Genomic DNA, 26656 nt, shown 5'->3' on the forward strand with positions numbered 1-26656 from the left:
TAGCATTCAAATATTGAACTACATATACTCATTTCAGTGCTTACCAAAGATACTAATGAAAATAAGTGTGTGTACATAAATATATCACATCAATGTGTCTGTAAATATAAAACTAGAACAATTAGAGTGACTTTATTTCAGAATTTACATGAGTATTTTTCTTTGAAAGTACTTATCTTGGGGACTATACACTTTCCCCAGTGATGCTGAACTCAGAATGTCAAAATTATAGAATCCTTTGGAGATTATTTGGGCTAATTTTTCCCATTTTACACATATGGAGGATGAGAAGTGATGTATCCATAGCAGTGACTATCCATAGTTAATAAGAAAGAATCAGGACAGAAATCCAATTCTTGTAATTTCCAACCAAGTTATTTCAAATTTTAAAATGTTGCGGAATCTTCCATATATTTCAATATGTATCCTGCAAAAAGCCTATGAACTTTAATTTTTACTCATATCTATCAGATTACATGTATGCACATCATTTTCTGAGTTTGTTAAACAGAGTTTTCCAACCAAAATGGATTTAGAGTCCAAAGGGTTGATAGTGCAGTCAAGATAGTGATTTCTTCTGCTCTCACTGTGGTCTAAGCACCCAGGCTGGCCACTTTCAAGTGAGAAGCTCCATCCATTTCTGCCACCCCTTATAAATATTATCATTTGCTACTATTTAAAACCATAATTAATGAATAAATTTATTGAAGGGTCTCAATTTTTAAAACTGAATTTTTTTATACTGGTCATAGCTATTGAAAACATTTTTTTGCTTATTTGAGTTTTCAGATTTTATTTTATGTAATTGCTATTTATGACTTGAGTAATAAAAAAAAGCAGTTGATAATGAGAAAAATGAGAAAAAGTCACTTAAGCAACTTGATTACATTGTAAATCATGTCATTTTCTACATGTTTATTATTATTAGCTATTTTTTGTCATGATATGGGAAAGGTGGAAAACACTGCTTTATACTCATTGTTAGCCCTGCTCTTTTTAACCTGATTCCAACCTTTATATATGTGACCAATAAATTAAATTGCACATTTTGCTTCATCATTGATCTAAGATTTGTAAGAATACCTAGTAATTGTTTATGTTGCTTGAGCAGAGATGGATCCTAGAGTTCCTTCAGAAAGTATATTTTTAGTAAATTAAAAGTTGAATGAAGAAGATGAGCTCCTTCTGAGGTAACCTCCAAGAACAACCACACAGATTAATGCAATTACTTTCACAGCAGTGAGGGTTCTCTGCTCAATACTAAAACCACACTGCATTCTCTATAGCTATACATAACTCAGTGTGGCAGGCAGAATCCTGACACAGTCGCTGTGATCATCACCTCCTGGTATCCACACCTTTATATAATCCCCACTCCTTGAATGTGGAGAGACCTGTAACTTGCTTCTAACCAATAGAAAATAGCAAAGGTGAGGGATATCGCTACATAGTTATGCAACATTATATGGCAAAAGTGAAGGGGTGTGGCAGATATAATTAAGATCCCTACTCAGTTAACTTTAAATTAACCAAAAGGGATAGTACACTGATGGCTTGACTTAATCAGGTGAACCCCTTCAAAGAGTGTCGAGAAGTAAGAGACTCTCTCTCTCCACTACTGCTGTGAAGAAGCTAGCTGCCATAACTTCTACAATCGCACAGCAATATTCTTCCAGCAACCTGAGGGAGCTTAGAAGTAGATCCTTCCCTAAGTGAGCCTCCAGCTGAGAAAGCAGCCCAGCTGACACCTTGATTTCAGACTTGTGAGACCCTGAGCAGAAAAGTCAGCTAAGTCATGCCTGGACTCTTGATAATAAATATATGTTGTTTTGAACCACTGAGTTTGCAGTAATTGCTTACACAGCAATAGAAGACGAATACATTTATATGTAACGTTGGGCTCCTAAAAGCATGAAGCAGGTGCCTCAGGAAGTACAGCCCAAACCTCACCTGCACTTCCATGTCAGCTGGCTCCTCCAACAGACGGAGCAGTTGTTGTTTCTCTTGAGACAGCTGTTCTACAAGTTTCTCCCTTGCAGCCAGGCTCTGACTCAGTTCTTCAATTTTTCTGGAGCAAAGAAAAAGTAAGAACAATAGTTATGGCCATGATACATTACTAACTTTATTTTTCAGCCCACTCCAAAAGTAGCATGGTCTGGTACAGTAAGTTTTTACCTTTTTAAAGTCATTGATACTTTTCTTCAGTAAGCCGTGCATTCTCTGCCCCAGGCCACCCCCCCCCCCCCCGCCAACATATACACAAATGAGTTTTTTGCTTACATTGTCATAATGTAAGGTTCATAGACCTCCTGAAGCCAATCCACGGATCTATAGACCATAAGTATAAAACTCTCAGAAGTTGTGGGTCTTTTCATTTATTTGTTATTGTTGTTGCAGTTAAAAAAACAATTATCAAGTAACCATTATGTATATGGGCTTCCCAGGTAGCACGGTGGTAAAGAATCCACCTGCCAATGCAGGAGACAAGAGATGTGGGTTTGATCCCTGGGTAGGGAAGATCCCCTGGAGGAGGGCATGGCAACCCACTCCAGTATTCTTGCCTGAAGAATCCCTGAAGAGGAGCCTGGTGGGCTACTGTCCATGGGGTCGAAAAAGAGTCAGACATGACTGGGCACACATACACACATTATGTATATAATTCAATGCATCCTGAATGTACTGGTGATATAAAGTTGGAAAACACACTATCTCTACAGAAAGTTAACTTTTTTGGTGCATGTGCCAAGGGTCTGGGGAATAGGGAGTCACAGATAAATCTACAGATAGACTATAATAAGTGCTACCCTACCAGAGCTATGAACCAAATAGTACAGTGAGTACTGTCATGGAGCTACAGGAAGAAACATAAAGAAGAAGTCATTCGTTTGACTTGGAGGAGCCTGGGGGGAAGCTCAGGACAAGAGATTTTGAAGACTGGGTTGTTTTATAGGCTCAGAGGAAGGAGTTTAAATAAAGGGATAAAGGCGTGAAGATACAAGATATATGGGAAAGAGTTAGTAGCAGGGGAAAAGCTGGTGGGAAGAGACTGGCTAGAGAAGAGGCTGGAAATTCAGGCTAGATTTCACTTGTCAAAGACTGCATGCTGTGCTGATGTATATAAACCCAGGTTCAAATCAACAGTTTTGTGCAAGGCATATCTTGCTGTTTCTCTGTGTGTAAGTCTGAGTACTAGAGATACCTGTCCTTGGAAAACATGCTGGTAATAGATGTAAAATTTCTTCTGATTGTGATTATTATTCCTGGGTGTGTGGATTTCCAGGTGGCTCAGTGGTAAAGAATCTGCCTGCCAATGCAGGACATGCAGGAGATGCAGGTTTGATCCCCGGGTCAGGAAGATCCTCTGGAAAAGGGAATGGCAACCCACTCCAATATTCTTGCCTGGAGAATCTCATGGATAGAGGAGCCTGGTGGCCTATAGTCCTAGGAGTCACAACTGAGCACGCATGCAACACAGCATGTGTTAAGACAGTGATAGCACCTTGGCAGGAAAATGGTATGGACAAAAGGTTAAGGGCACCAGAAAGTCAAGTAGGAATCTCACAGACAAATTACAAATTAATTTAAGGTATGAGCATCAGCTTAGATTTGGGGATGAGAAAGAACTTTAAAAACTTAAAAATGTAAGTTGCAATGATAGTTATGATGACGAATGTGGACTTAATCATATTAACTTCCCCATGGTATCTGTGCTAGGACATCTCTACTTAAGCCTCATACCTCACTATTCCCTTTGACCCTCAGTCTCTACAGATGATCTACTTTCCTACTTTACAAAGCTTTCAAGGCCATCTGACATGAACTCCCTCAATTTGTTAGGTATGTCTGTCTTTTTTTTTTTTTCCTTTTGATTTGACAAGTGTTCACTGGAATACAGGGATGGGACAGAGTCTCAGGTAATCTAGCAGGGAAGATCTGAAAGAAAATACAACAATGCACGGAAGACTGTACACTAATGGATGTGCAAACAAAACAAGGGCTTCCCAGGTGGTGCGGTGCTAAAGAACCCACTTGCCAATGCAAGAGACACAGGAGATGCGGGTTTGACCCCTGAGTCAGGAAGATCCTTTGGAGTAGGAAATACCAACCCACTCCAGTATTCCTGCCTGGAAAATTCCATGGACAGAGCAGCCTGGAGGGCTACTGTCTATGGGATGACAAAGAGTAGGACATGACTTAGTGACTGAGCATGCACACATAAAAAAAACAAAACAAGAATATAAATACTTAATTCTGTCACAAAACCCTTCACAGAAGTAACCATCGATGCCTTCATGAGTTCTGAAGAATGAACAAGAGTTCACCAGGAGGGGAAAACACAGATGTTTCCCCACAAAGGAAGAGCATGAACAAAATTCTAGGTATCTGACACAGCACTGTATGCTTCTGGAGGTGCTGTGCCTTCAGGGGCTGGATTCCAGCAAAGCCTGAAGCCCTGTTACATTACTCTCTAAATGCCAATTTCTCCCTTTACAAAGTATAATAATCCTTATCTCATGGGATTGTCAACTTTATGAGAGAGTTAAACTTTGTGGGAGAATTAAACAAGAATATAAAGGACTCAGCTCAGTGATATAGTAAGAGCCCAGCAAACCTTAGTCATCATTATTATTCCTAGTCTGGAATCAGTGAAATGTGGAGTCATGATAGGGGATGAGTCTGGGGGAAACCAGGGGTCAGAACATAATAGGCTTTGATGGCCACACTAAGAACAGATCTTACCTCCTAAAGATGTTGAGAACTTTCCAAGCGGCTCTACAATAATATGATCAGATTTGTGTCTCAAAACGATCACATTGGTCATTGGTCACTGTGTGTACACTGTGTGTTTTTCACCTATCCAGTTAAAAACCACTTAAGGCTTTTTATGCCACCGTAGTATCATGCATTGAAGAGGCTAAATAGATTGGGATGAAATGGAGAAGGGCAGGACCAGAAGTAAAGAGAACAGTTAAGAAGTTGCTGTAATAACTAAGACACAGTCCTGCCCTCAACAACGGCCCACCTACCTTTATGAGGAAATTCAAGTTCCTTTTAAGTACAAAGCCAGCACAATCAGACGCCCTTTTCCCAATACAGCTTACCTCTCACTGGTCTTCCCCAGACCCTCCACCCTGGTCATGTAGAACTAATTACACTTCTTGAAACATGCCTGTCCTGTGTCTCCCCTCAATGGTGTTTCCTCCTGCCCAGGACATTTCCCCTCCTGACCACTTCGTACATTGTTTCTTCTAACTCCTATTCACTCTTCAAAATCCACCTCAGATTTCTCCTCCTCCAGGAAACTTCCAGTGGCACCCTGCTCTTGAGTAGATGACAATCCTATACACCCCAGAGTATCCCATGTTACTTCTACCAAAGAACTTATTAATAATGTATAACACGTGTCTTGATGACTGGAAATGGGTCTTTCATCTCTGTAACCTGAGGGCTTAGTCCAGTGTCTGGCATACAGCAAGTGCTCAATCCATGTGAATAAGTGATCATGTCTCTTGTTCACTATCATTTGACCATTGTTCTACTTACACCTACTTAAATCTCCTGATTGCCAGCAAGTCAGTTCTGTTAATGGATACCATTAAAGATTCAACCCTAAAAAGAGATTCTTTACTTAGGGGAGCCAAAAAGTCTTGGAAATGGTAAAGGTCCACCATAAGTCCTTAAAAGGCAAAAGTGCAGCTGCTATATACTCTTACAGGCTCGAGAACAGGCAAAAGACAAGTGGCAAATACAGTACCAAAGGTACCTACTTGTCCCTCTGGGCCAGGGCCTCAGTGTACTGGTCAGATTTGACCCGGTCTCCTGGTACATCTTCCCTCTCCTTGGTGACTCCCTTCAGTTTCTCCGAGAGCTCCAGGTTACACTCTTTCTCTGCTTCCACCAGAGCCGCCATTCGTGCGGCTTCATTTTTTGCTAGCCTGGACTCCTGCAAGAAGACACAGAAAAGAATGAAAACCAAGAAGCTGCAGAGCCCCACCTAGGTTAGGAGCCCTGAAACACAGGGACACTTAAGGAGCTTAGGAAGGAAAGTAGAGAGGGAAAAGGTAAAGGCCAGGAGGCAGGGCAGTCAGGAAAGAGGTAAAAGGGGACCCGTAGCTGGGGACACTCACCTCTTGCAGAAGCTGGATCTTATTCTCCAGGAGCTCGTAAACATGCTCCGTCTCCTGCTGTCTCTCTTCAAACTGGCGCCGGAGCTCAGCTTCATTATGGCTGTTGATATTCTCCGCATCAGCACTAAAACCACAGAACGTTCGCCAGTTACAGCCAGCTATATAACTTAGCTAGTGGACCCATTCAGGCTGTTGCAGTAATCCTGAATCACACTGATGAGAAGAAATTATTTGTGGAACTGCAATTATTCGTGGAACTGCTCATTCCAACTTTTCAGATAATCTTTGAGGAATTCTAATTTGTATTGCTTGTCAATCAGAATATACTTGACACCTGAGAAGCTTCACTACTGCTACAGCTTTAAGAGGAAAAGTTTTCAGTTGAAAGGCAGGTAGTCATCAAATGGCTTAGAACTCAGCATCCATGTTCACAGTCACCTGTCCCTGTACTCTTCCATTTGGACTGCTCTCCCAGAGTCCCCTGCTCATTCCTTGATTTCTTGCTACTTGAATTTAGAGTGTTCCTTCCATTTAGGTTGCTGGAACAGAATATCCATTTGGACAGCCACAGAAAGGCTCTTGTCCTTTCTAGCCAGTAACCTGTAGATTGTCCTGAGTCTGGGCTACCTACCCAGAGTTCTATCCAGTTTCCCCATGGTCCCATGCAGAAAGTGGACATTTAATCTATGGAAGATCAGGGTTCTGGGCCAGCTTTGCTTCTCTGATGTCCTCAGGAATGAATGTCCAGGCACCAGCACGAAGCGGGTAAGGTGTCACCAGTTTATTTATAGCTGACAACAGCTGCCCTTGGATGTCTGAGGATTAGAATTTGAAGGCAGTATCAGGTGCTGAATGATCTTAATTCCGGTTTGATTTTATCCCTGTTTTAAGCCATTTGTTGAGAACCACTGACCATCTTGTTTTCAGGGTAGAGAGAACAATACTGAACCTTCACAGGCTCATGATAAATCAAAGGTGCTCTGTCCAAGCCCAGGAGTATTTTAATATTAGGCCCAAGAGGTTGTGTCCATGGTGACCAAATGGAGCTTCCTTAAAGATTATAGAATTCCTTGGTCGATAGTGGACACTACTCAGCACTGTCCTGGAGACTATATTTATCTTGAGTTCATGTCATTATACAGCCTTTTGGGAGTAGAAGAGTCTTTGTTGTATAAGTGATACCAGTCAAGAGAATAACCTAAGACCCCCTAAATAGGCAGACCTCAGGAATAATCAACTTTTACTTTGACTCCATATTCCTTGATAAATGTAATAGACAACAGCAAAGTACAATATCGTAAGATTAAAGTCACACATTTCTGAGTAACTCAGTTAGCCAGGAATGCCTGATTTAATAGGCTGCAGCTGTTGTGAAGGCAGAAGTGCCTTGAACTTGATGCCAGACGTTGTGGGTTCTGCCACTCATCTGCAAAGACTTTAACACTCTGTACCTTAGCTTTCTCATTTCTAAAAATAGGATAATGCCACCTAATAAAAGGCTGAAATGATAATTAAAAATACACTATGCAAATCTCAAAATTTATAACTCAATTGGTATTTCACATTTTCCTAAAATCTATTAGCTCATTTAATGCCTTAGTAAGTAATTGAGTAATACCAGCATACTGTGTATAGCTGAGTCTATATAGCCCAGTCTATATTGCTGGGCTATCACTCTATTAATAAATATCAAGAAATACTGTAGAGATAGAAGGAATGCCAGATCAGATTAAATACATACTGATTTTAGGACCTAATCTGAAAATTATTTTTAGTAAAAATTTCAGTAACATTTGTCATTTAAAACTAAGGGGTTTTTAATTATAAAAGTAACCATGCTAATAATATTGGTATATAAAAATAATCAAGTCTTCTCCCTATCACAAATTTCAATCTCACTCCCTTGATAAAAGCAATGTTAAAGTGTTTGGTATGTAACCCTGCAGTTTTTTCTATGCATACTCAAGCAAGCACATGTACACATAGGTTGTTTGTCTTTACCCAAAGGGGCTTATATTCTAAGTATCACTCAGCACTTTGCCCCTTACTTAGTGTATCAGGGACTTCCCAACAGGATAATAATATATAGACCTAATTCATTTTTAATGGCTGTACAATATTCCATAGTATGTTTATATTGAAATGTTTTCAACCACTGTCCTATTGATGGATAGTTGTTTTAATTTTTTTGCCATTACGAAAAAATGATGTGGTTAATATCCTTATATATTTATCCTTTCATATTCATACTTTTATTTATGATGAATAGATTCCTTTTCAGAATTGTTTGATCAAAGAAAGTATTAATTTTTTACTTTCATAAGTAATACCACATTCCAAAAATGTTACCACAATTTACATTCTCACCAGCAGTATATGAGAGTACCCATTTCCCCCAAATTCTGTGTCAACCCTGGATGTTCTTTGTAGATTATTGACTAGGAAGTTTATAGGCTTAGGTTTGATGACATTACAATCTACTTCAATGTCTCTCAGACTTAGCCCAAGGAAAAGAAGGCCCCTTGTTTTAACTCCTGAATTGGATACAGCACTCAAATGCCAGAATTAAGGTTAAAGAATTTGGTTACAGCTAAGTGAGCCAGACTCTGGACAGAACCAAGAGTTCAACTAGTTCAAACTGCAACTTACCATGTTTTATCCAGATGCTGTCTCTTATCCTGGAGTTCTCGTTTCAGGCTCTCTACTTCAACCTTCAACTCGATGTTCTGAAAAGCAAACAGGTGTTAATTATCATTAACTGCCACAGACACCCAATTAGACAGAGAAAGACAAATATTATATGATACCACTTATATGTGGAGAAGGAAATGGCAACCCACTCCAGTATCCTTGCCTGGAGAATCCCATGGACAACAGCCTGATGGGCTCCAGTCCATGGGGTCGCAAAGAGTCAGACACAACTTGAGCAACTAAGACACACATATGTGGAATATAAAATATGACACAAATGAACTTATTTACAAAACAGAAACAGACTCACAGACATAGAAAACAAACACGATTACCAAAGTGGAGGTGGGAGATAAATTAAAAGTATGGGATTAACAAGTACATACCACTATACACACACATATCTGAATCACTTTGCTATACATCTGAAACTAATACAATATTGTAAATAACTAAGTAATTTTTTTAAAAAAAATTTTCTATTATTACTTACAGAAACAATAGTTTTCCCTTCCTGACTGGGATAGCTGAAGTTCTCAGCCATAATCACATATTAAATTAATAATATGCCATACAAAGGAAAGAAAATAATTACACCAAAGGTGGAATATCCTGGGCACATGCACACAAACAGATATGCAATCTAAACACTCTTCTTCTAAGTAAGTAGAAAAGAGAAATGAAAATGAGGGGAAAAAAGAATAAATACAGTTACTTATCTAGGTTTTATCATTTTATCTATCCAAGCAAACAGGCAATAAAGTTTATGAGCTTAACACAGAACTGCTAAAACAGTCTCATCTCACAAGATTAGATCATAAATCTTTTATTCTGGGGGATAACAATCAATTATTCTGGTGGATCAAGGTAATTTCATGGTAATTTCAAAATCTACCACATGGAAATGTAAGTACATACCAATTCACAACATTAAATTCTAACCCTTTGTAACCTTTCTTTGCAGAAAAATGCCTGCATAGTTAATCACATTTCTCCATTCTCCATTAGCAAATATTCAAATGTAAACTGTTAAATTCTATATACAGCTGAAGAGAATCTGAATTTAACTGTATTTGCTTATCTTATCATCAAATTTTGTCAGCTCTTTGTCAAGATACCTATGCAAAGGTATGTACTCAAGAAAGAGTGGCTGGGGAGGAGAGGGTCTCTCTTTCTACATGTCCCCAGAAGAGTATGGGGCTTCCCTTGTGGCTCCACTGGTAAAGAATCAGCCTGTAATACTGGTTCAATCCCTGGGTTGGAAAGATCCCCTGAAGAAGGGAAAGGAAACCCACTCCGGTATTCTAGCCTAGAGAATTCCACAGACTGTATAGTCCATGGGGTCGCAAAGAGTCAGAGTGAGCGACTTTTACTCTCACATTCAGAGGAGTATCCACCCACCTAAATCAAGGAAAAGTTTCAGTGATGAAGCTGAACTTAAATGATCAGAAATACAATCAACTTTCATTACATGTTAGTATCTAGAACTAGAGTACTGGGCTAACAATGAGTTTACAGATTAACTATGTTTAGTTAGATTTTCTCTGTGTTGGTAGCTTGCTTTGTTTCAGGAAACTTTACTTGACTGGAATCTTAACACCAATCCATGTTAAACACAGAATTCTCAGTGTTTGCTACAAAGTTCAATATACAATTAGGTTAAAAAAACAAGAGTAACCAATTACCTGACTCCTTTCCAAGGATTTTTTTAAAAAAGAGTATCCTTTTATTTGACATACCATACCTTTTTTCCCCCTCCCCTTCCAGTTCTACTGAGATGTATTTGACATACACCACTGTATAAGTTTAAAAGGTACTGCATAATGACTTACATACATAATGAAATGAGCTTAGTTAACATCCATCATCCCATACAGATATAAAATTAAAGAATAGAAATTTTTTTCCAAGTCTTCAATTTTAACTCTATAAATTGATCCTCCACTGCTCATATAATCTATAATGTGGCTATTCCTGTTAAAAATAGAGATTTATTTTATTTATTTATTTTGGAACAGGTTAAGTTTTATTTGTACTTTCAACTTGTTCAGAGAGCTCAGAGACCCCACTTCCCCTTTCCAGTACCCCTTCCCTGTTTCCCCTCCCTAGGGGGACACTCAAGGTACAGTGCCATGTGTCCCTGGAGTCCTCGGCCCCTTGCCCCCCACCCCGACACACCTCCCCTGTGCTGAGGAAAAGTAGAAATTTAAAAAATTCTCCTCCAGTAAAAGCCATGACACAGTGAATCTCTAAAAAAACAAAAAACAAAAAAAACACACCTTTCTTAAAAATCAAGAGAAAATTTTTTTGCCTGACCAGTTAAAAAGAAAATCTTAAAGCAGGAATAGAAGGAACATACCTCAACATAATAAAAGCTATATATGACAAACCCACAGCAAACATTACCCTCAATGGAGAAAAATTGAAAGCATTTCCCCTAAAATCAGGAACAAGACAAGGGTGCCCACTCTCACCACTACTATTCAACATAGTGTTGGAAGTTTTGGCCACAGCAATCAGAGCAGAAAAAAAAATAAAAGGAATCCAGATAGGAAAAGAAGAAGTGAAACTCACACTGTTTGCAGATGACATGATCCTCTACATAGAAAACCCTAAAGACTCTACCAGAAAATTACTAGAGCTAATCAGTGAATACAGTAAAGTCGCAGGATATAAAATTAACACACAGAAATCCTATACACTAACAATGAGAAAACAGAAAGAGAAATTAAGGAAGCAATACCATTCACCATTGCAACAAAAAGAATAAAACACTTAGGAGTATATCTACCTAAAGAAACAAAAGACCTATACATAGAAAACTATAAAACATTGATGAAAGAAATCAAAGAGGACACAAATAGATGGAGAAATATACCATGTTCATGGATTGGAAGAATCAATATTGTGAAAATGAGTATACTATCCAAAGCAATCTATAGATTCAATGCAATCCCTATCAAGCTACCAACGGTATTCTTAACAGAACTAGAACAAATAATTTCACAATTTGTATGGAAATACAAAAAACCAAAGCAATCTTGAGAAAGAAGAATGGAACTGGAGGAATCAACCTGCCTGACTTCAGACTCTACTACAAAGCCACAGTCATCAAGACAGTATGGTACTGGCACAAAGACAGAAATATAGATCAATGGAACAGAATAGAAAGCCCAGAGGTAAACCCACGTACCTACAGACATCTTATTTTTCACAAAGGAGGCAAGAATATACAATGGAAAAAAGACAACCTCTTTAACAAGTGGTGCTGGGAAAACTGGTCAACCACCTGTAAAAGAATGAAACTAGAACACTTTCTAACACCATACACAAAAATAAACTCAAAATGGATTAAAGATCTAAATGTAAAACCAAAAACTATAAAACTCCTAGAGGAGAACATAGGCAAAACACTCTCTGACATAAATCACAGCAGGATCCTCTATGACCCACCTCCAAGAATATTGGAACTAAAAGCAAAAATAAACAAATGGGACCTAATTAAACTTAAAACTTTTGCACAACAAAGGAAACTAGAAGCAAGGTGAAAAGACAGCCTTCAGAATGGGGGAAAATAATAGCAAATGAAGAAACAGACAAAGGATTAATCTCAAAAATATACAAGCAACTCCTCCAGCTCAATTCCAGAAAAATAAATGACCCAATCAGAAAATGGGCCAAAGATCTAAACAGACATTTCTCCAAAGAAGACATACAGATGGCTAACAAACACATGAAAAGATGCTCAACATCACTCATTATCAGAGAAATGCAAATCAAGACCACAATGAGGTACCATTACACACCAGTCAGAATGGCTGCTATCCAAAAGTCTACAAGCAATAAATGCTGGAGAGGGTGTGGAGAAAAGGGAACCCTCTTACACTGTTGGTGGGAATGCAAACTGGTCCAGCCACTATGGAGAACAGTGTGGAGATTCCTTAAAAAACTGGAAATAGAACTGCCATATGACCCAGCAACCCTACTCCTGGGCATATACACTGAAGAAACCAGGTCTGAAAGAGACACGTATACCCCAATGTTCATCACAGCACAGTTTATAATAGCCAGGACATGGAAGCAACCTAGATGCCCATCAGCAGATGAATGGATAAGAAAGCTGTGGTATATATACACCGTGGAATATTACTCAGCCATTAAAAAGAATTCATTTGAATCAGTTCTAATGAGATGGATGAAACTGCAGCCCATTATACAGAGTGAAGTAAGCCAGAAAGATAAACACCAATACAGTATACTAACACATATATATGGAATTTTAAAAGATGGTAATGATAACCCTATATGCAAGACAGAAAAAGAGACACAGATGTATAGAACAGACTTTTGAACTCTATGGGAGAAGGCGAGGGTGGGATGATCTGAGAGAATAGCATCGAAACATGAATATTATCAAATGTGAAACAGATCGCCAGTACAAGTTGGATGCATGAGACAAGTGCTCAGGGCTGGTGCACTGGGATGACCCAGAGGGATGGGATGGGGAGGGAGGTGGGAGGGGGGGATTCAGGATGGGGAACACATGTAAATCCATGGCTGATTCATGTCAATGTATGGCAAAAACCACTACAATATTGTAAAGTAATTAGCCTCCAACTAATAAAAATAAATGGAAAAAAAAATCTTAATGCAAAATGTATCAATCCTTTCAGCATCAGAATAGATTCATTATTACCCACTACATTAATTAGGTATAGGAGGAAATGGCAACCCACTCCAGTATTCTTGCCTGGAGATCCCAGGGACAGAGGAGCCTGGTGGGCTGCCATCTATGGGGTAGCACAGAGTCGGACATGACTGAAGCAACTTAGCAGCAGCAGCAGCATATTAATTAGCAATAGTTTTCACACTATGTTCCACAAATAAACATTACACCTAAAACAACTAGAGAAAGAAGAACATACAAAATCCAAAGTTAGTAGAAGGAAAGAAATCATAAAGATAAGAGCAGAAATAAATAAAATAGAGACAAAGAAAAAAATAGAAAAAAATCAATGAAACTAAAAGTTGGTTCTTTGAAAACATACACAAAATTGGCAAACCTTTAGCCAGACTCATCAAGAAAAAAAAGAAGAGGGCCCAAATCAATAAAATTAGAAATACAGTATACATACTGTTATATTTAAACTAGATAACCAAAGATTTATAATAAAAAAAAAACTTAAAAATAAAGTCACACACACACCAAAAAAAAGAAAAAGGAGAAGCCATAATTGACACCACAGAAATACAAAGGACCATAAGAGACTACTACAATTATAAGCCAGTAAAACTGGACAACCTGGAAAAAAAGGACAAATTTCTAGAAAGGTGCAATCTTCCAAGACTGCACTAGGAAGAAATAGAAAATGTGAACAGACCAATTCCAAGTACTGAAATTGAATCTGTGACTAAAAACTAACAAAAAACAAAAGTCTGGGACCCAGGCAGCTTCACAGGGGAATTCTATCAAACATTAGAGAAGAGTTAACACCTATCTTCCTGAAATCATTCCAAAAAATAAAATTGTAGAGTAAGGAACACTCTCAAACTGATTCTATGAAGCCACCATCACCATACTAAAACCAGACAAAGACAGAACAAAAAAAGAAAATTACAGAGCAACACCAGTGAGGAACATAGATGCAAAAATCCTCAACAAAACAGTGCAAACCAAATCCAGCAACACATTAAAAGGATCATAATCATGATCAAATCATAATCATGATTTATCTCAGAGATGCAAGAAGTTTTCAACATCTGCAAATTAACAAACTGAGGAGTACAAACCATATGATCATCTCAATAGATGCAGAGAAAGCCTTTGATAAAATTTACCCATTTATGATAAAAATTCTCCAGAAAGTGGGCATAGAGGAAACCTATTTTAACATAAAGGCCATATATGGCAAAACTGCAGCTAACAGCAAACTCAGTAGTGAAAAGCTAAAAGCATTTCCTTTAAGATTAGGTGCAAGACAAAGATATCCACTCTTACCACTTTTACTCAACATAGTTTTGGAATTCCTGGCCACAACAATCAGAGAAGAAAAAGAAATAAATATAAAATGAACAAAAAGAATCTACTGCATGTCCATATACTAACAATGAAAGATTAGAAAGAGTAAAATGCCTAGAAGTAAACCTACCTAACTGGAGAAGGAAATGGCAACCCGCTTCAGTATTCTTGCCTGGAGAATCCCATGGACAGAGGAGCCTGGTGGGCTATAGTCCATGGGTTGCAAAGAGTTGGATATGACTGAGCAAAACAAAACAAAACAAAAACCTACCTAAGGAGGCAAAAGCTCTGTACTCCCAAAACTATAAGATTTTGATGAAAGAAAGTGAAGATGACATAAACAGATGGAAAGTGAAAGTGGCTCAGTCATATCCAACTCTTTGCAACTCCATGGACTATAGTCTGTGGAATTCTCCAGGCCAAATTCGCTTCTCCAGGGGAACTTCTCAACACAGGGATTGAACCCAGGTCTCTTGCATGGCAGGTAGATTCTTTACCAACTGAGCTATCACGGAAGCCCATAAATAGATGCAAAGATATACCATATCCTTAGACTGAAAGAATTAATATCATCAAAATGATTATACTACCCAAGGCAATTTATAGATTTGATGCATATCTTCCCAGGTGGCACAATGGTAAAGAATCCACCTGCCAATGCAGGGACACAAGAGTTACTGGTTCAATTCCTGGGTCAGGAGGATCCCTTGGGGTAGGAAATAGTGACCCATTCTGGTATTCTTGCCTGGAATATCTTACGGACAGAGAAGCCTGGTGGGCTACGGTCCATAGGGTTGCAGAGTCAGACACAACTGAGTGACTGAGCATGTTAGCACTATCAGATTACCAATGGCATTTTTTGCAGATCCAGAACAAAAAATCTTAAAAAAATTTTCATGGAGACACAAAAGACCCTAAACAGTCAAAGCAATCCTGAGAAAGAAAAGTGAAGCTGGAAGAATCAGGCTTTCTGATTTCAGACTAAATTATCTAGCTATAGTAATCAAAACAGTATGGTCCTGGCACAAAGCTGGGCTTATAGATCAATGGAACAGGATAGAAATCCCAGAAATATATCTACTCACCTATGGTTAGTTAATCTATGACAAAGGAGGCAAGACTATAAAAGGAAGAAAAGACAGTCTCTTCAATAAGTGGGGCTTCCCTGGTGGCTCAGATGGTAAAGAATCTGCCTGTATTGCAAGAGACCCAGGTTCAATCCCTGGGTTGGGAAGAGCTCCTGAAGAAGGGGATGACAACCCACTCCAGTATTCTTGCCTGGAGAATTCCACGGACAGAGGAGCCTGGTGAGATATAGTTGATGGGATCACAAAGAGTTGGACACTCAATAAATGGTGCTTGGAAAACTGGACAGCCACATGTAAAAGAAGAAAATTAGAACATTCTCTAACACCATACACAAAAATAAACTCGAAATAAATTAAAGCCCTAAACGTAAGACTGGATACTATAAAACTCTTAGAGGAAAACACAGGCAGAATGCTCTTTGACATAAATAGCAACAATATCTTTTTGAGTCCACCTCCAGAAGTAATGAAGATAAAACCAAAAATAAACAAATGAGACCTAATTAAACTTATAAACTTTTGCACAGCAAGGGAAATCATAAACAAAAGGAAAAGACAACCTATGGAATGAGAGAAAAATATTTGCAAATGAAGCAGTGAACAAAGGGGCAGTGGACAAAAAATCAATCTTCAAAATATACAAATAGTTCAAGCAGTTCAATATAAAAAAAAAAAAAATAACAACCCAGTCCAAAAAATGGGCAGAAGAACTAAATGGAAATTTCTCCAAAGAAGACATACAGATGGCCAAAAATCACATGAAAAGAAGCTCAACTTTGCTAATTATTAGACAAAAGCAAATCAAAACTACAGTGAGATATCACCTCACACTGATCAGAATGGCCATCATCAAAAAATCTACAAACAATAAATGCTGGAGAGAGTGTGGAGAAAGGGAATCCTCCCACAATGTTGGTGGGAATAAAAATTGGGGCAGCCACTATGGAGAACAGTATAGAGGTTCCTTTAAAAACTAAAATTAAAGCTATAGTATGATCCAGCAATCCCAGTCCTGGCCATATATCTGAAGAAAAGTATACTTTGAAAAGACATGCACCCCAGTGTTCACTGCGGCACTATTTATAATAGCCGAGACATGGATGCAACCTGAATGAACATAAACAGATGAATAGATAAAGAAAATGAAAATTAGCCATTAAAAAGAATAAAATAATACCATTTGTAGCAGCATGGATGGTCCTAGAGATTATCATATTAAATGAAGTAAGTCAAAGAAATATATGATGTCAGTTATATGTAGAATCTAAAAAAATGATAGAAATGAATTTATTTATAAAATGTAAACAGACTCACTGGATGAAGCACAAGCTGGAATCAAGATTGCTGGAAGAAATATCAATAACCTCAGATATGCAGATGACACCACCCTCTTGAGCAGAAAGCGAAGAAGAACTAAAGAGCCTCTTGATAAAAGTGAAAGAGGAGAGTGAAAAAGTTGTCTTAAAACTCAACGTTCAGAAAACTAAGATCTTGGTATCCAGTCCCATCACTTCATGGCAAAAAGATGGGGAGACAATGGAAACAGTGGCAGACTTAATTTTCTTGGGCTCCATAAATCACTGCAGATGGTGACTGTAGTCATGGAATTAGGAGACGCTTGCTCCTTGGAAGAAAAGCTATGACCAACCTAGTGAAAAGTGAAAGTGAACAGCACTCAGTCGTGTCTGACTCTTTGAGACCCCATGGAATTCTCCAGGCCAGAATACTGGAGTGGGGTAGCCTTTCCCTTTTCCTAGACAGCAACCTAGACAGCATACTAAAAAGCAGAGACATTACTTTGCCAACAAAGGTCCAACTAGTCAAAGCAATGGTTTTTCCAGTAGTCAGGTATGGATGGGAGAGTTGGACTATAAAGAAAGCTGAGTGCCAAAGAATTGATGTTTTTGAACTCTGGTGTTGGAGAAGACTCTTAAGAGTCCCTTGGACAGCAAGGAGATCAAACCAGTCCATCCTAAAGGAAACCAGTCCTCAATATTCATTGGAAGGACTGATGCTGAAACTCCAATACTTTGGCCACCTGATGCAAAGAACTGACTCATTTGAAAAGACGTGATGCGGGGAAAGAATGAAGGCAGGAGGAGAAGGAGACGACAGAAGATGAGATGGTTGGATGGCATCGCTGACTCAATGGACGTGAGTTTGAATAAACTCTGGGAGTTGGTGATGGACAGGGAGGCCTGGTGTGCTGCAGTCCATGGAGTCACAAAGAGTCAGACACGACTGAGTGACTGAACTGAACTGACTGAAACAGATTTACAGATGCAGAAAACAAATTTTGGTTACCAAAGGGGAAAGATTAGGGGAGGGATAAATTAGAAGTTTGGGATTAACAGATACACACCACTATATACAAAATTAGATAATCAACAATGACCTATTGTGTAGCACAGAGAACTCTACTCGATTTTCTGTAGTAACCTATATAGTAAAACAATTTGAAAAAGATAGACACATGTATATGGAAAACTGAATCACTTTGCTATACACCTGAAACTAACACAACACTGTAAATCAACTATAGTCCAATATGAAATAAAAATTTAAACATGTCAAAAGAGAAATGGTTTTGCCTGATCAGTTCTTTAAAAAAGAGAACTTTTAAAAAATTTTATTTACTTATTTTTGGCTGTGCTGGTTCTTCACTGCTGCAGGGGCTTTTCTCTAGTTGCAGAGAGCAGGGGCTGCTCTCTAGTTACAGTGTGTGGGCTTTTCCATGCAGTAGCCTCTCTTGTTGTGCAGTCCCGGCTCTAGGGCATTTGGGCTTTAGCAAGTACACACAGGGGCTCAATAGTTGAGGCTCCTTGGTTCTAGAGCACAGGCTCAGTGGCCGCAGCAAACGGGCTTAGTTGTTCCACAGCATGTGGGATCTTTCCAGATCTGGGATCAAACGCATGTCTCCTGCATTGGCAGGCAGATTCTTTACCACTGGGCCACCCTGGGAAGCCCTAAAACAATGTACTTAATGTAAAAAATGTATCAATCATTTCATCATTAGATTAGAAGATTACCTGTTATGTTTTCTAGGTCAATAGTTTGCACACTGTCCCACCAATATTCCACAAGACACTTTTAGGAGTAGGGAAGGGAGAAGTTAAGACTGAAAAATGTGGTCACAGCCTGAGAGTATTAAAATAGTCTGCCTTGACTCTTGCAGGCCCCCCTCTCTTCCATTGTTAACAACACTCAGTGGGGAAACAGGTCATGTGGGGAATCATGAAGATGTGTAACATATATTTCTTACACTTGGTATCCTTGTAGTCCAGCTGAGAAAAGCGAAGTTCCAAGGTATGGATTTAAAATGCTAAAGGTGATGACTGATAGGAAGTGTAGGATATGCCTAACCCAAAGAAGGTTTAATGTGTGGGTAAAGAAAGTCACTGTAGATGAGGAAATATGGTATTAAGATAGAAATTGCTATACAATCCATTCAGTAGGTCACTTATTTCAAACACAAATATTTGATATAGCAACATTCTAGAATAATTGAAAAAATTTTATCCATGATTTAACAAATAAACAAAATGTGGTATATCCATACAATGGAATGCTGTTTGGCCATAAAAAGGAAGGATATATGCTATAATATGGCTGAACCTTGAATACATTATGCCAAGTAAAAGCAGTCAAAAGCCACACATTGTATGATTCCATTTATATGAAATGTCAAGGGTAGACAAAGCCAGAAAAATAAAGTCCATTGGTGGTTGACTCAGGCTGGGGGAATTGGGGAGTGATGTTTAATGGGTAGGGGGTTTCCTTGTGGAGTGATAAAAATGTTCTAAAATTGACTGCCTTAACATTTGCACAACTCTGAATATTCTAGAAGATCTATACATTAATTGTACACTTTAAATGAGTGAGTTGATTTGGTATGTGAATTTTATTTCAATTAAATTGCTATATTTTCAAAAGCCCTAGGAAGTTACAGTGGTTATAATTAAATGGTAACAATGATTATATATTGCATATCACACATGCAGTTAGAACAGTCAGCACATAAGGAACATCATTATTGTATCTGAACTAAAGAGCAAAACTATACCTTGCCTTCAAGCATCTCTAGTGGAGGTTAGCACTGGGTATTTCAAAATCTCTTTCCAATCCTGGCCCTCCTCTCCAACCCCCACAGTTACCACCCTATGAGGTACTCCTTCCTTATCCCTGGGATCAGAATGAATAGTCTCAAAACTGATCTCCCCAACCTCAGTCTCTCTGTAACAGGAGGGAAAGGGAAAGGGTGCAACTTTTCACAGAATGACATAGCCCAAGGACACAACATAAATCACAAGAATCAAATGGGTCCAAGATGACAGACATGTCAACTTTAAGTAGACCCTGATCCTCAATTAGCAAGCTAAATGACACACCCAGAGGCACCATGACAGTCCCAAGGCACTGTCAAAAGACCAAGGAGTGGGCAGTGGCCCAATTCCTGGAAATTTCCACCCCTTCCCCAAAATAGTTGGAATAATCCTCCCACTCATTCAGTTCAGTTCAGTTCAGTTGCTCAGTTGTGTCTGACTCTTTGCTACCCCATGGACACCAGCATGCCAGGCTTCCCCATCCATCACCAACTCCTAGAGCTTGCTCAAACTCAAGTCCATTGAGTTGGTGATGCCATCCAACCATCTCATCCTCTGTCCTCCCCTTCTGCCTTCAATCTTTCCCAGCATCAGGGTCTTTTCAAATGAGTCAGTTCTTTGCATCAGGTGGCCAAAGTATTGGTGTTTCAGTTTTTGCATCAGTCCTTCCAATGAATATTCAGGACTGATTTCCTTTAGGACTGACTGGCTGGATCGTGTTGCTTTCCAAGGGACTCTCAAGAGTCTTTTTCAAGACCACAGTTCAAAAGCATCAACTCTTGGGCACTCAGTTTTCTTTATGGTCCAACTCTCCCATCCATACATGACTACTGGAAAAACCATAGCTTTGACTAGACAGATCTTTGTCAGTAAAGTAATGTCTCTGCTTTTTAATATGCTGTCTAGGTTGGTCATAGCTTTTCTTCCAAGCAGCAAGCGTCTTTTAATTTCATGGCTTCAGTCATCATCTGCAGTGATTTTGGAGCCCAAGAAAATAAAGTCACTCACTGATTCCATTGTTTCCCCATCTATTTGCCATGAAGTGATGAGACTGGATGCCATGATCTTAGTTTTCTGAATGTTGAATTTTAGGCCAGTTTTTTCGCTCTCCTCTTTCACTTTCATCAAGAGGCCCTTTAGTGGCTTTTCACTTTCTGCCATAAGGGTAATGTCGTCTGCATATCTGAGGTTATTGATATTTCTCCCGGAAATCTTGATTCCAGCTTGTGCTTCATCCAGCTTGGCATTTCGCATGATGTACTCTGCATATAAGTTAAATAAGCAGGGTGACAATATACAGGCTTGATGCACTCTTTTCCCAATTTGGAATCAGGCTCTTGTTCCATGCCCAGTTCTAACTGTTGCTTCTTGACCTGCACACAGATTTCTCAAGAGGCAAGTAAGGTGGTCTGGTATTCCCATCTCTTTCAGAATTTTCCACAGTTTGTTGTGATCCACACAGTCAAAGGCTTTGGTACAATCAATAAAGCAGAAGTAGATGTTTTTCTGGAATTCTCTTGCTTTTTCTATGATCCAGCAGCTGTTGGCAATTTGATCTCTGGTTCCTCTGGCTTTTCTAAATCCAGCTTAAACATCTGGAAGCTCATGGTTCATGTACTGGTGAAGCCTGGATTGGAGAATTTTGAGCATTACTTTACTAGCGTGTGAGATGAGTGCAGTTGTGAACATTCTTTGGGATTGCCCTTCTTTGGGACTGGAATGAAAACTGACTTTTCCAGTCTTGTGGCCACTGTTGAGTTATCCAAATTTGCTGGCATACTGAGTGCAGCACTTTCACAGCATCATCTTTTAGTGTTTGAAATAGCTCAACTGGAATTCCATCACCTTCTCTAGCTTTGTACGTAGTGATGCTTCCTAAGGCCCACTTGACTTTGCATTCCAGAATGTCCCACTCATTAGCATATGAAGTTATCCAGCCTATAAAAACTAACCACATCACATTTCGTGGCCACACTTGACGTCTGCAATGGCCCACACTCTGTATGTGAAGTGTGCTTCTCTCTGAATCTGAATAAATCCACTTGTTACCCATCACTTTGTCTCTCACTGAATCCTTTCTGTGATGAGACATCAAGAACCTGAGCTTCATCTGCATGCTAAGTCACTTCAGTCATGTCCGACTCTTGCAACCCCATGTACTATAGTCCGCCAGGCTCCTGTCCATGGGATTCTCCAGGCATGAATACTGGAGTGGTTTTCCATGTCCTTCTCCAGGGGATCTCTGCGACTCAGGAATGAAACCTGCATCTCTTGTGTCTCATGCTTGGCAGGTGGGTTCTTTACCACTAGCGCCACCTGGGAGCTTCATTAGGTCCTGAGTTTTGGCTGGGTTTGAGTCCTGGTTGGTCATGTAGGTTCAAGTCTGAATCTGAGGTAAACGGTTTCATCTCCACCATTTAAATTTCCCTAAAGTATATCTCTGATTAGTTTACTGCCTTTACTCAGAAAGTTTTTCATGGTTTTTAACTGAATAACAATTAAATTTTACACAACTCAGCTTGAGAATGGAATCTACTCAAAACTGGACCTCAACTTACCTATCCGGCTTTGTCTGCCGTCACACTCCACTAGCCCAGCTGGATTTCTCCCACACATCCTATGCTTTCCAACTGACACGTCACTGTTCTCCCTTCAGCTTCATCATTCAATGCCATGTCCCGTGAGGCCTTACTTCACCTCCCCATTAAAAATCATTTCTTATGCCTCTAATTTTTCACAATTATCATTCTTTTTGTATTTCAATATTGACACACCATATAATGCTTTGTCTTTCTACCTGCCCTTTTACACTTCTGAATGACAGATTCCCTTGGGATAGAGAAAAATGATGGTGTGGTGGAACCAGCCAGATGTGATGACAAGCATGTCATCTTAATGCCTTTCAGCTTTGTGATGCTGGATCATGGGTTTTAGGACAGCAGATCTCAAAAGGCAGAAATCCCTTTCTGCCACTTACTAACTGGTGACCTTTTTTGTTACTTAAACTCTTAGAACCTAATTTCATCATCAATATAATGGGATTATAAACATTACCTTGAAGGGTCTAGTGAGGGGTAAATGAGATAACCCAAGTACCCAGCACAGTGCCTGAATCAAATAGCTAGAGGTTGTGACTAAGTGATGCCTTCAGTGTTTTGCAGCTGTACAGTAAGTGCAGTAAGTGCACTGGATGAGTGAGCTAACCAATCACCCATCCAACCAAGCAACAGGAACAGATGCACGTAGACAGAAGTAGGACGATAATATGTTTGTTGGAGAAAAAGGAGATTGGATAATGCTATCTGAGTGTGCTGTTTTGTGTTCGGTTATGTCTGACTATTTGCTACCCTATGAACTGTAGCCCTCCAGACTCCTTTGTCCATGGGATTTTCCAGGCAAGAATATTGGACTGGGTTGCCGTTTCTTCCTCCAGGGAATCCTTTCAACCCAGGGATTGAACCCATGCCTCCCGCATCTCCTTCACTGGCAGGTGAATTCTCTACCACTGAGCCACTGGGGAAGCATGTATCTCTTAGAGAATATTCACAGCTTAAAACAGAGAAGAACTTTGAAGGCTTCAAATAAACAGTGTTTTGTACACTTTTCTGTGTAAGTATTCAAAACACTTTTTATCTGAAGCCTTTAAAAGACCTCTGTTTTAAACTGTGAATATTCCCTAAGAGGTACATCATTAATCCATTGAAGATAAAAGGTTGCTAAAACTGAGGCATGAAATGGAAAAATAACTTGCCCCAGCTCAACTCAAGTCACTAGTGGAATTACCAAACACAACTTAGAATTTCAGCCTCCTCTTATACCTTTCATCCTCTCCATAAAAGAAAAACATTCTATTCCTGTACCTAGTCTACTCCAAGACTCAGAAGTGCTAATTAAGATTTCCAGACCTTAAAATGGGCAGTTTAGAGAGAAAGGTGGGCGTGGACCAAGGATTAGATGGTATCAGGAAATGACCTTAAATTGGTCCAGCCACTATGGAGAACACTGTGGAGATTCCTTTAAAAACTAAGCACAGAGCTCTTGTGGGCTTCCCTAGTGGTTCAGTGGTAAAGAATCGTCCTGCCAACAGGAGACTTGAGTTCAATCCTTGGGTCAGGAAGATCCCCTAGAGAAGGAAAGGGCAACCCACTCCAGTATTCTTGCCTGAAAAATCCCAGAGATAGAGGGGCATCAAAGGCTACAGTCCATGGGGTTGCAAAGAGTCGGGCACAATTTAGTAAACAGCAATAACAAAAGAGTTGTTGCAGGGAAGAACAAAATCGGACTCCATTTTGGATTTGTTTCTTTGACTTTAACCTTTGCTTGTCATTGCTTTTGTTATTATAATACATAATTGCTTGCCTCAGGTAACCCTGCCCCTCTGACTGACTGTTAGACTAGAGTGCCTTTGTTCAGCTCACAGGGAGATAATCTAACCCTGCCTACCTGTGAATAGGCTTCCCTGGCTGCTCAGATGGTAAAGAATCTGCCTGCAGTTCAGAAGACCTGGGTTAAGTCCGTGGGTTGGAAAGATCCCCTGGAGAAGGAAATGGCTACCCACTCCAGTATTCTTTGGACAGAGTATTCCATCAGATTGCAGAGAGTCAAACAGGTGGACACAGCTGGACAACTGACACTGTCACCTGTGAATGGTTGCAAGAAAGAGATCAACATGTTCCCTCCATAAGGCTGGCCGTTCTAGGAGAGATCTGCAAGATAATGGCCTCTTTACTTTACTTCCTCAACTCTTCCCCATCTCTGTTCTATGAAAGAACCTGGCATCTAGATGCCGATGAGACGGTTATTTTGAGACATTAATTTGCCATCTTCTTGGTCACTCATATTTCTTGCCTCAGCACCTCGTCTCCAATCTGTTGGCCTGTCGTGTAGTGAGCAGATGTCAATGTTCACTGCAGCACTATTTACAATAGCCAAGACATGGAAACAGCCTTCTGTCCACTGACAGAAGAATGGATAAAGAAGAGCAATACCTATACACATGGAATATTACTCTGCCATTAAACAGAATGAAGTCATGTCATTTACAGCAATAAGGATGGACCTAGAGATTTTCATATTAAGCAAAGTTAAGTCAGACAAAGACAAATAAATGTTATCACTTACACATGGAATCTGAAAAATGATAGAAATGAACTTATTTACAAAACAGAAATAGACTCACAGACTTAAAAAACAAATTTATGATTACCAAAAGGGAAAGAAAGGTGGAGGGGAGGGATAAATTAGGAGGTTGGGATTAACATTTCCACCCTTCTATAAATAATAAACAAGGACCTACTGTATAGCACAGAGAACTCTACTCAACACTCTGTAATGACCTATATGGGAAAATAATCTGAAAAAGAACAGATATATGTATACGTATAACTAAATCCCTTTGCTGTATATCTGAAACTAAAACAACATTGTAAACCAACTATAGAAAAGAAGAAAGTGAAGTCGCTTAGTCGTGTCCGACCCTTTGTGACCCCATGGACTGTAGCCCACCAGGCTCCTCCGTCCATAGGATTCTCCAGGCAAGCATACTGGAGTGGTTTGCCATTTCCTTCTCCAGGGGATCTTCCCGACCCAGGGATCGAACCCAGGTCTCCCACATTGCAGGCAGACGCTTTAACCTCTGAGCCACCAGGGGAGGAACCAACTATACTCCAATGCAAAATTTAAAAAATAAAGACTATTATTACATTAAAAAAGAAATTATGTTATGGCTAAGAACAAAGCCTTTATTGGTTAGAGGTACATTCTGACGTCTTTCCAGATGCAGTTCTGTGATGTCTGACAGTTGTTGTGAGGAACTGAGAGGAGAGAGTCAATAGGATATTGGTAACTGTTGAAGCTGGTGACAGGTACATGGGCCCCCATACTCAGGATAGGTACATGGCAGCACTGTTCATTTTATCATCATCTGCTTTTGAAAATTTTCCTAATGAAAAATCAGAAAGGGCATTGTCATCATGAAAAGGTAGATGTCCATATTCTTTATTACTTTTACCTCTGGAATTCTCTAAACTATGGTCATAAATAGCAAAGAATATCTGGCTTCCTATACCTGTAGCAGCATCTTCCAGCCAGCAGACTTACATAAAACAGTGGTGCTGAGTCTATTTCCCAATATTGAGGGATAAAGAAAATATGCCTGTCTCTTAAACCTGGAGGACTCAGAATACAACTTGGTCACAGGGAGAAAAGATCTGCAGAAATAAATGAGAAGCAAGATTCTTCTGAGAGGAACCTGCAATTTCTTTAACTGGGCAGAACGAACTAATAAAAGCACAGTTCTCTCACTTGCCGCCTACCCTCCTTCCAGACTCCTTCAACTGTCACCCTGCCTCACACTCTCTCCTCCCTCCCCCTCACCCCACTCACCTCACCCAGCAGGGAACACCCTTCTGGTCTGACACAGTGATGTCATCGGTCATTATCCAGTGGCTATCTTTTCTGAAAACCAGAGTTCTGAGTGATAATAGTTTATGGCAAGAGTTTCTAAGACTCTGCTGACCTTTAGTGGGGCCACCTTCTTCACCTCTAAACCAAGGGAGTCTGCTGATTGAGAAATCAATCATACAAGTACCCTTGAACACCATCAAGGCTTTGTCTGAGCTGCTCTTA

General features: G+C 39.5%; 1 protein-coding gene across 1 annotated transcript in view; it reads right to left on the reverse strand.

Moving 5' to 3' along the window:
• LOC110151943 (myomegalin) overlaps positions 1-26656 on the reverse strand; it is a 235849-nt gene that overhangs the window by 102922 nt on the left and 106271 nt on the right. Inside the window, 4 exon segments of the mRNA XM_070467223.1 lie at positions 1951-2068; positions 5769-5944; positions 6129-6252; positions 8778-8854. Of these exon segments, the coding sequence (XP_070323324.1) occupies positions 1951-2068; positions 5769-5944; positions 6129-6252; positions 8778-8854 (495 nt within the window).

Source organism: Odocoileus virginianus, chromosome 5 (assembly GCF_023699985.2).
Source record: "Odocoileus virginianus isolate 20LAN1187 ecotype Illinois chromosome 5, Ovbor_1.2, whole genome shotgun sequence".
NCBI classification, from domain to species: Eukaryota; Metazoa; Chordata; class Mammalia; order Artiodactyla; family Cervidae; genus Odocoileus; species Odocoileus virginianus.